Source organism: Ambystoma mexicanum, chromosome 11 (assembly GCF_040938575.1).
Source record: "Ambystoma mexicanum isolate Mex_15411 chromosome 11, UKY_AmexF1_1, whole genome shotgun sequence".
NCBI lineage: Eukaryota > Metazoa > Chordata > Amphibia > Caudata > Ambystomatidae > Ambystoma > Ambystoma mexicanum.
The window spans coordinates 890809478-890821527 of NC_090934.1; the positions used below are offsets into that span (position 1 = coordinate 890809478).

General features: G+C 42.6%; 1 protein-coding gene across 1 annotated transcript in view; it reads right to left on the reverse strand.

The window, feature by feature from the left end:
* LOC138505059 (intestinal mucin-like protein) overlaps positions 1-12050 on the reverse strand; it is a 489690-nt gene that overhangs the window by 172819 nt on the left and 304821 nt on the right. Inside the window, exon 8 of the mRNA XM_069625384.1 lies at positions 4522-4647. Within this exon, the coding sequence (XP_069481485.1) occupies positions 4522-4647 (126 nt within the window). The remainder of the gene's footprint in view (positions 1-4521; positions 4648-12050) is intronic.

Sequence of the window (12050 nt, forward strand, 5' to 3'; positions counted from 1 at the left end):
CAGGAAAAAAATCAAGTCCTCAAAATCCAGCAAAGTTGCTGGGGGTCTCTAATGTGAAGCAAACTGGAAACTTGCTTAGCATGAATTTATGGAATATGTGAATCTTGATCCTGTATACATGTGTAATCTAGAGTCGTTTTGTAACAAAAATGACATGATTAAGTCCATAGATTTTTGGATTTATTGCCTTAATTCTGGGTCTTCATATTGCTTTGTACCATATTTGGTTGCATGTAAAAAAATGTTACACATATGAATGTATTTATGTAATAAGGTATGTTAAGTTTCCTTTTAATTATGATTGTTTTAAAGATGATTCCTTATGTGATTTTATCAAGTTGTAAACAAATTAATGATTTAAATAATTAATGCATGAATTAATGCATCAATGAAATGAATTTATTACGTTTTAAATGGATTAATGAATCTGTGTATTATGTTAAATTAATTCTGAAAAGTTTAATATGAACTAAACACAATAAAACAAAATAAATAAATATAACACCTTGGAAAGAAATGAAAACATATACCCTCCTTTATAAATATAAGCCCTCCAACAATTAAGAACTCCTTCCCCGGTAGGTAAGTAGGCATAGTGCCTCAAAAAAATCCAAAGTCCGAGGTAAGCACCTGTTTTGGGGAGCTGGACCCTTTAAAAGTGAAGAAGAAATACTCCCTATCCCACCAAACTAGGGGAAGTCCAAGTTGAGACTCTTGTCCCCTTACTCCACTGATCATGACCAGGCAAGGGAGAGTTACGGAGTAAACTTCAGGCCCATACAAATCCTTATGGAAGTGAGGGGGGGTGGTGGAAAGAGGTATGAAATATCCTGCTCCTTACACAAATTCTCTGACGGATCAGCCCTAGCATATTCTGAAATTCTGGGCCCACTTACTAGAGGCCATGAGTGCAGTGGTATTTTTCGGCTTTGTGATTTGGTCAGGTTAGATAGCGGTTCTGCGCTTTGGTGAGACGGTTCAAGATGTCTTAAAATTGGACATCCCAGGCACCAAAGGTCAATGACCAATACAGGTCCCACCATGACAGGAGACTGCCAAGACATAACTGAGATCTGCACAGCGATGAACACACCGATCAGAGCCCAGCCAGTGACACGTGTTGCAATGAAGAAGACTCTGATCCAGAAAGGCCCCGCTTCATGTTGGGGAACAACAGCAGCTGGAGGACCAGTCTTGGGCCAAAAACAGATGACCTGCAGTGTGTCAAGCCAAATATAGGATCAGGGGCTTATTCACCCAAGATGCCCTGGATGAAGCTGGTCAACACATTTGATGGTTCTTGGATACTTCCAAAGATTTCTGAAGGCAGGATCTTTGTGCAGGGATCCAGCCTTTTTGGTCCCATCATCCCAGGGGGGAAAGCACCAACCCTCAGCTTCAGCCTCTCCCACCCCAGTCTCATGTGGAGTGCCGCAAGGTTCATGCGTTTCACCCACGCTTTACAATATATTCAAAAAACCTCTGTTCGACCTCCGTGATGATTTGGGTGTCACCTATACCAACTATGTGGATGACACCCAAATCCTCATACCCCTTAAAGGCTCCCATGACCTTTATTCCAAATCCTTCAATCAAATCTACCAAATCATCCAAGCGTGGATGGCCCAACACAGCCTCTGTCTCAATCATGAAAAGACAGAGCTTCTCCTTATCGGCCCACTTCACTACATAAATAAACTTGGTGATACTTACTGTTCCTTTACAATTGATGGCAGAACCTTCAACGTATCGAAAAAAGTAAAAACTTTGGGTTTCTATCTTTACTCAGCCCTTGCGCTAAAGAGACAAGTTAATCCTACTGCCTCAGCGGCTGCCTACGTATCCAAACTCATACTTGCGTGCATACCATTCCTGTCCGCAGCCAGCTGGACACCACTAGCCAGAGCCCTGGTGCTATCCAGGCTGGACTATTGCAATGCCCTCTGCATGGGGACTAACAAAAGCAACATAAAAAAACGGATTCAGAACAATGCATTAAGAGCAGCCTTGAATATTCCCAAGAAGGACCATGTCAATGAGGCAAGAAACTCTGCCCATTGGCTGTCAGTATATAACTGCATCCTATTTAAGACACTTTCCCTAACTCCCAAATGCATCTCTTGAACAGCTCCAAAATATCTATCCAAATAATTTGGACTGAACAAATCCATCAGACCAACGCGCAGTGCCTACACACACCTCCTATCCATCCCCAACTTCAAACTACAGAAAGCAGGAGGCAAAAGTTTTCCAATACTAGCGGCGAAATACTGGAATGCCTTACCAACCTCTCTTAGGCCCAAAGCATCATTCTGGACATTCCACAAACATCTGAAAACTCGACTTTTCACACAAGAGTAACAATCTAGCCCAACTATACCTTCTGATGGTTTACACATCTTTCCGGTGCTCAACCACAAATGCTGACATCTACAGCTTCGCTTATGCCCTACTTGAATCAAAATCAACATTAACTTGTGTGCTAATCTCACACCATGCATGTACCCTCATCTTTAAGAACACTGATGATAACTTGTTTGTAACCTGTAACCTTGTATCATCATAACCTGTAACCTTCTACGAATATCAGTGCCCAGATGCCCCAGGTTTAGGCATACTTCAAAAATGCCAAAATAACGAAATAAATAAATATACCAGGGGCTTCTGGAGATCTGTGTAGAGAGACAAGGCTTCACCAGGACTTAGGTGAAGGCAATTTTGCTTGATTTCAATGGCAGTCTTTGAGTGGGCTGCTTCCTTTCTTGGCTCCAAACGATGATCCTGAGAACAGCTGCAGGACTCCTCCTCTTATCCCAAATTTAAGCTCTGAGCTGCCACACTGTACCAAAGGTAAAGATTGCCACCATTCAAATTGTTATGAGATGTCCAATCGTGGACAGCCACTTGCCCCACACCTGCCCAGCAAGAGACCTCCCGTGGCTGGAATGTGAATTGGGACAAGATTTCCCAACCCCCTCATCTTCTCACTTACTTGCTTTATCTTTGTCTATCATTCCCTTCCTTTTAGAGGTAAGTGTGCTGCTCATAGTTTTGGAATTGGCACAAGAAAAGGCTTAGTAAGACTTAAATGCTGCACTGAAAGCACCTAAGTGGCTTAAAATTAAAGCATAACATGTAACGTACACAGATTTCACTCTGTTATGCTAAAATAAACCTCAAAAGCTGCCATATGCTCCTGCTTGTGGTAGGTATACATTTTGCAACTGGAGGCCTTTCTTTGTTTCAGTATTGAAGGTAGGAATGGGATTGAAGGTTGGCCATCAATTTCCTTTTCTTTACTACTTTACTCTCTCTAACATTCACTGCAGCCTCTTAGAAGTTAACTAAAATGCATTCCAATGACTCTATGGAGCATTACCTATATTATCATGTCCCATTTCATCCGGTGTGAACGTTATCATCTAATAGGACTGCCCTTCTGTCTCTTATCTGTTGAAAATGTAATGTTCTGTTGCCAAAAATCACCCCTCATGATCACATGAATGACCTTTGGAGCTTAAAGCTTCTTCTGCATGCTTACTCAGACTTGCACTATCACAGAAACACAAGACACAGGTTCCACAGCAAAACAGTTATCTCCATTTAGCCCTTTGGAAAAGGTATCTAACACGACTAAATAGTCAGCCTTCTGGCTTTTCCTCACCTTCTCCCTTATATCACAGAGATGTTTCTATCTTATTCAAAACTAGCGGTACCATCCAGTGTTGCACGGGTCTGTATCTGACATGCATGTGGGGATATGCTATAGCCTTGTGTATGTTTTATAGTGTCAGAACTTTCTATTTTCGAAAAATCAAAAAATCAGCAATCTCCCAGAATCACCTATACTGATAGCACAGGGCCATACACTACTCCTCCGTGTGCAGGGCGAATTGGTGGGGTTGGTCAAATTTCACTTTTGCAAGTACACCCCAGACTGGTATGCCGACTTGTGTCCTGACTTCCTATTTTTGGAAAAGTCACAAAATCAGCAATCTCATCAGGCCACCGCCTGTACAGGGCGAATGGGTGGGATTTGTCCGATTTCACCATGCCCAGTACACCCCAGACTGGTATGCCGACCTTGGGCCAAAATCTCACCCCACCAACTGTTGTGGTGACGGAGCCAACAATCACAAAATCGGCAATCTCCCAAAACCACCTATACTAATGGCACAGGGCGAATGGGTGGGGTCGGTCAGATTTCACTATCGCCAGTACACCCCAGACTGGTATGCCGACCTTGGGCCAAAAGTTCAGCCCACCAACTGTTAGGGGGCTGGAGCCAAGCCTGTACATACAAACACACTTTCACACTTTCACCCAGTGCCATAGCTTTCTACAGGGCTATACAAATCAAGTCTAAAAATAACCCTAGAGGAAACATTGGAAATAAGACAATTTCACAATGTTACTGTACTTTGAAAATGCCCCGAATTAAGCACAATAATCTGAATGTGTAGTGTCAACATACAGTTCAAATATAGAAAGGTTCAAGAACATTTACAAAAAGGTACTCACCAGTGGACATGGTTGACATTGTTTATCGACACACTCTATTTCGTTTAGCTGTGTTATTGGGTTCCTTCTAGTACTGCAGGTACATTCGAAACAAGGCCCTAGATGGCTGGGAGTGATCAATGTTGGCTGAGAAAAGATCAAAAACTTTTTTAAAAGTTTGAAAACAGACAGATTTTGCAAAGCCAAAACTTATATTAGAGGATAAAGAGGAAGAGCCAGATGGATCAAGCAGTGGTGCATATAACATATTAAACTAACGTGTGTATCTGAGACGTGTTTGTGTGTGTGCGTGTGGGTGTGTGTGTAGATGTGTGTGTGCGTCAACTAGACATCAAATGCTGAGAGTTGACATATGTGAACAGGTCAGTGAAAATCAATTTGGAAAACTGATGTGCGATAACATCTTGTAGATCGACAATGACCCAAATAACTGAAATCCTAACTTTCCAACATCATATTACTATTCAAAAAACTCAAATCCTTATTCCTACATTACAAATCATTATTATCAGCTCCTGCCCACATCAACACAACAATGAAACACATAAACCTTCATATGAGTACTGTAAATAGCTAAACAGACACACAGACGCCCTTGCACATCACAATCAACACATGGACATCTTGGGTAATCACACAGTAGTCACATGTACATGACAAATCATCACGTGCACATGACAAATCACAACTTACATACTCACCCACTTACCATAAATCATCATTTGTATCCATCAAATTATCACACACACACACATGCACAACCCCACCCAGGCACATATACAAATACACAAAGACACAAAATCCTTGTACAATCACTTGCAGGCATTGAATCATCTTTATCCTATTCGAAATTGGAACATGCAACCCTCAAATCATCTCTTGCATGCCTTAGAATGCTACTTGAACACCTGACATTATTGATCACACAGCACACATGGGGCCTCATTACGACCCAGGCGGTAAGGGTTTTACGGCGGCGTAAACAGCGCCGACCCTTACCGCCTGAGTACGAGGTCCCTTAGCGCCATGGCTGACTTAACACCTGCTTTTAGCAGGTGTTAAAATCCATGGTGCTAAGGGACGATGGAGTTAATTACGCCACCGTAATTTACGGTGGCGTAATTAACGCCTTCCCCACTCCCATTATGCCCTATGGGGCAAAAATGGGAATGGGGAAGGGTAAATGGGGATTGGGGACTTACCGCCCCGCCAAGGTCGGAATGGGGCGGTAAGTCCGCCAACCACCATGGCGTAAACATAGTTTACGCCATGGTGGTAAAGTCACGGCCCAGGCGGTAACTTACCGCCTGGGTCGTAATGAGGCCCACGATCTTGTTCCAAAAGCATCACTTCCACACCACAGATCATTATTGATCTACCTTGAGTCCTTCTTTACACTATTACCACCGTTTGTGCAGTTTAAATCTCCCTTTAGTGTCGAGGGCTTTCGGGAATGTGGGTTTGTGCATGGAATAGGGTATTCAAGCAGATTGCATGTGAGACAGAAGACTGCAGTGGGGAAATACATGTTAAGAGGATGTTACGTGGTCTGCCTGCTGGGCACTTTAGTTGATAAGCATTGTTGGACAGAGAATTGCTTGGGCAAGGTCATAGTCAGCTGATATTGCTCTTGTTCAACTGTGGCGTACCTTTGTATTTTGCCTACAACTGCACAATCCATTTTGGTCTTGTGTGTTTGTTTGCAGAAGAATTTCTGTGTGAGTTGACAGAGGGGAACCGGGGAGTGTATCTGATTAGTTTCATCGTTGATAATCATAGTCACACTCTTACCCATCAAAGATGCATGTGTTACGATGTATGACATATCGGGGATTGTGTTAGTCCTATGCAGATAATGATATGCACTATCTGGACAGAGGAGGTGGAAGAGAAGACGAGGAGGGAAGAGAAGGTAAAGGAACATGGGCCTCTCGTCCTGGCCAAATTAATATTGTGATCCTACTGTGTAAGCACGCAGCTGTGTTGCTTTTCCATATTATCTATGCTTCATAGCCTTGTTGCACTGTATTGATTTACTATCATATACTTGTGCTCAATATAGCATGGGGAACGTATGCCTACATTACTATCGTAATAATGTTCTCTCTGGGGTCTTAGTGGCCTCGTAATTCACACTGTGGGAAATCGTTTGCATGACCTGCACGTGTCCTGATTTTTCCCTTATTTGTGTGCTGATGGAGGACGAAGCCTATGCATGTGTTGGGGGTGGTGGAATAAAGGGTAGGGTGCCTCATCTTTCCTGCCTTGGCATCCATTTTAGTGGCTGGGACATGTCCTGCTGGGACGCTGTTGCAGGACAAACCTTCCCCATGCAGAAAGGGGTAAAGAGGGTGGATGCAGCGAGCGTGGAGTGGGGGTGGGGAGGGCATGTGTCTATGAGTGGCTGCTGCACAGAGCAAGTTGGTCATGATAGTCGACGGAGCACAGCTAAGTCCTATTTCTGTGGATCGGAAGTCCAAGGAGGGGAGGGACGAGTCCTGGATCTGTCGGAGACCCCCTGTCTCTGAGTGGCAGAGGCGCCCCGTTTCTGGGTGGGATCCCTCAAGTTAGTAAAGCAGAGAGATATGAAATGGTGATTTGCAATTATCTGATGTCGAGGCACAGGTATTTGTGCCGTAGGTACCTTTTCATATTCATTACCATTTGAGCCAGGGGATTGTCAGAAGTACAACACTGGTTTTCAATATGTTGTGTCCTAATGGACAGTCTGGGAGATTGGGAGAGGGCTGGAGGGGTAGGATCTTCCATTCCCTCCAGCACTGACCCCAGCCCTAGAAAGTATTAGGGGTGGTTGGGATAACCAGCGAGAGCTAACAGATACTCACAGCTAGATAAAAGATGCATATTTTGATTTTTCAACCGATCAACTTTAATATGCCACCATCTATATTTCCTTAGGATGAAAACAGAACTGTCGTGTAACCTGCCTCCTGCCTCCTGCAGGTGGTACCCTGGTCCTTTTAGCTTTATTGTCTTCTTAGTTACACGGGTAAGCTTATAAGTAGGAGAGAAGATCTGCTAGCTTCCACCCTGGTTCCCTGCCCAGCCCCTAGTCCCCAACTGTAACATGTGGAACTCCCAAGTGCCCCAATACTGCAAGCTCCACAGAAACATTCTACAAGGCCCCTGCACTCAGACAGACCTCCAACATAACATCCACAATACAACACCATCTCCCTCCTTAAACAAACACAAAAAAGTAACAACCTACTATCATTCTAGGACTAAAACACAAGACACTACAACTCCTTCTACCCTGGCCTGCCACACCAGGGTCTTGGTGCCGCCACCACCCAGCACAAACCTTGCTACAAATGGACAAACAAAAACTAAACCATAAACCAAAACCCTCCTAATCTAAAACACCTTCCGCCAGACCTGCCATACCTGGCCTCAGGTCTGCCACACCTGAGCACAAACCACACCTCCAAAATGAGTGCAGCCCTGATGTTGTAAACTTACACAATGGCCTAAACAATTGTCCTAAGCATCCCAACAATGATTCTATACACACAAACCTTTTCCCCACAACAACCATGTCCCATCCCTTCTCCCCCAAAGAAAACATGAAAAAGGATGAACAATCTAGTAAAAGTAACACACAAAACAAAGATCACAAAAATACAAAACACAACCACAAAAGAAAGAGGTGTGGCGTGAGAATATGCAGAGCAGGAACCAGGCTGACCCAGGTAAGTGGAAAAGGAACAATCTTTATTGTCTTCACAGGAGCATTCTGCAAGGCCCCTGCACTCTGACAGACCTCCAACATAACATCCAGAATACTACATACTCCTATCCAGTTACCTTACCTCCATGGAGCAGAGGATGTCATTATCATAATCCTCGTACAGGTTGCAAGCCCCACTTCTATATGGTTGTGGGCCAGCTTATAGTTACACTGCTATCTTAAATGAATAAATGAAGTAAACCTCTAGTTCTCTCTCCCTGTTTGGCCCTCATTTATTCTACTTTAAGAAGTATGCAGTGACTTATCACTTTTTACAAGGGGGTTTATAAGACTCTATTACTATGCTGAAGGTGTTAACTCACAAACATAGGGGTGAAACTTTAACTGGAGTTCTTTGTTCATCCGTGAATACTCTACAAAACAAAGCCTACATGACAGAGCCATCTCTGTGCACAGCTCTTGGCACCCCTTCCACCTCTTGCTCTGTGTCTCCATTGCCCAATTCACGCCCAAAACCAAGCAATCTGGCTATTGGTCAGACATTACAATACCATGTAAATCTAGGTTCATAGCAAAGTACATTTTTCAACTTTTATTGCCACCCAAATCTTTATGACTAAAGAAGTGCAATACTGTTTACAAGGGCATAAATAAGGCATGCCTGCTGACCAGGCACCAGTAGCAGGCACTAGCCTTCAAACGTATGAACACTTTTTGTTTGGACTGGATACTTGACTATCTGGGATATAGGTTGTGTAACAACAATTCTGCACAATGTTCCTCCTCACTGAGAGAGCATCACTGTTTAACACTGATGGCGCTCCTTCACGGTTTTCTCTCTTTAGAGAAGTGGGCCCACAGAGAAGACACACTCATGGCAATTTAATTCAGAAACTCTATCCTTTACGGGAATATCTTTCTTATCATGAAACTGTAGTCTGCAGTGGTGTTAGTACAGCACTCTAATGGTTTTTGCTTCAGAATACAAAAACGGGAAATTCTCACTCATAAACATCTACTCCCGGGGGCAGTAATGCTTTAGAGAAGACCACTGAAGCGGGCCAGTGGACCACTGGGCAGCTCATTTTAATACGGAGTAAAGACACTTCTGCAACATGTCACATTTTATGCAGGCTTACTATCTGGAAGAATGAATTTATTCCTGGTCCACTCACTGTGCCACATAACTCAATATTGTATTTTACTACTCATGCCATTCTAAATTCAATCTTTCCTGGTCAAATCTCGTGTGACATCAGCCTTTTGTATTTGGATATATGATCATACTGCTTTTCGTAGCGAAGAAAACCAGTTTATTAATTTTGGTTGTCTGTTTATTTTCTCCATTGTAATTTTCCTGTTATGTAGCATGTTATTTGTAGAGCACTCTGCTGCCATTTGTAAGTGCCTCAACGGACCAGAGCAGTTTTTTTATGGCAACGATCTGCCTTTGCCAGTATATGAATGAACAACACATCACATAACCATCACTGAAAAGTACCATACAAGCATTCACATTATCGTGAAAGGATACACTGTGCGTTTGTTTGATAAGATCTACTTATTGGCCTATAAATATACTAAAACATTCAAGCTCTAACCTTTACCTAAAGATTTATCTCTGAGTCTATGTTCACTGGTTCTTTTTTTGTCTCTCTATGTGCAGGTCTCTACCTTTTCGTTATCACTAATCTGCCAACTGCAGACTTATCAAAAGCCTTAATTCTAAAGGGTCTCTGGCCGTTCTTCATCCATTGTGTTTTCAATTGCTCATGCTATATAGCCTTTCCATAGGCCCCGCCCTGCTCTGCACCACCCTCCACTCAGACCCAACGGATTAACAACAGCTGGGTAGGGGACAGCCACATGGTTAATGCCGTGCCACTGCAGCACTTTTCCACACTGATAGTTTGACACACTGCTAGTCTGCCACACACATAGTTTGGCAATCTGGTGGTTTGCCACATTGACAGTTTGCCAAACTGGGTAATTTGCATACTGATAGTTTGCCACTGCTATACTAGCTAATGCAGTTGTGTGGCACACTGATGACAATATGCTAACCCAGTAGTTTTCCACACTAGTGGTTTGACTCAGTGATGTTCTGCCTCTGTGGCGTCCGGTTACTGTGACACTGTGCCACTGTGATATTTTGCCAGACTGATAGTCTGCCATGCTGGTTGTTTGCCAGACTGATAATTTTGCCAAATGCTCCCTACATTAAAGATGTGCTCCAAATCCGCTCCATCATATATTCCAATGTCCCTATTGTACTTATTATTTAAAAGATTTAACAGAAGGGTGATACTATCTCACCTACAAGCTTCTGCAAAAGTCAAAAATGGTTTGTCTTGCATCCAACTAGGATTCATTGAAGCACTAGGTTCAGACATAGAGGTGTTGAATGTATACCTAATTAGCTCTAACTAGGTCCACATACGGAGGGGAATATATACCTTGACTTCACAGGAATGTGCCCTGCATTTGATGAGGACACTAGAAATAAACTATAGGTTGGCTTATACAATTTAAACTATTTGCCCTCGAGCTGCTTTAATTGATTCATGTGGATACTAAGGCATGTTTGCTCAGGTCCCCGAGGCCATTGCCCTCTCTGGTTTCCGGTGAAGTCAGGTGTATGAGAGGGTTGTGTACTTGCACCATTACTCTTCTCACTATATATTAACAATCTCCAACCATAACAATGTACTTAACTGTGAGGCCAATATTCCACAATTCAGTGATCTAAGGATCCCAGTAATTGCCTACTGAGATGATAGAGTGTTGATTGCAAAACTCTGATATCTCTTCAATGCCTTATAAATACGTTCTGGGAATGTATTCATGACTTAGACCTTAATATTAATGGGTGTAAATATGCAGTCATGGTTTACCCGCAGCACAGTAGAGTTAATAGGATACCAACCTTCTATGTTGAGAAGGAAATAATCAAAGTTACTTCCTCTTATGAATATCTTGGAGTCCAATTTACTTCAAAGCTTGGAGGGGATTCACATTTCAAAAATCAATCTATGTGAGAATCTGTTAGCTATTAGGAGGATTAGCTAGGCTTGGAAACAGATATAAGGCCAGTCCAGTAGATATGTTGTTGAGGATATATCTTACTGAAGTAAAACCAGTGGCGAGAAACGGAGCTACAATCTTGGCAACTAAAAAGATCCCGATCTTACAGAGCCACGCAATCCTACTCCTAAAATAAATACTTGGATTGCCTGATTCTGCACCAAATTCTGCCACACCTAACGAGTTGCGATTACCATTTTGTGGGAATTAGCTAATAATAGAACCTATACATTTTTGGTTAAGAGTGTGGCAAAAAAGAAAGGCAATATTAACGTTTGAAATTTTATGTCACATTTCTTCGTCAGATGTTATATACCCTGGGCCATATGGATAAAATCTCAATTAAAGAAAGTTAACTACGATAGTGAAAGAGAATCAAAAGAAATTACTAAACCTTCCAACCAGTCACATTTCACGATGGTGAGCAGTTGAATACAAAAATACCTGATCGGGGATCAAATCCAACATTGGACAGTTGCTAATCACGAGAGCAAGGCTAAACTTAAACCCCATGAGAGCAATTATGTTAAGCTGGACAATCTCATTATATGGTGACCTTAACTGCCCGTTTTGTTGTAATACTCTGGAAAACTTGGTGGATTTCTGCCCATTGCATGAATCAATATCACACAAAACAATAATTTCTCTTTTTTTCGTGCCTTACCTTTGCGCCCTTTAGACCTGCAGTACTATATTTGCTCTTTGCTGACTTGCTTGCTTCTTGTGGCTTGGA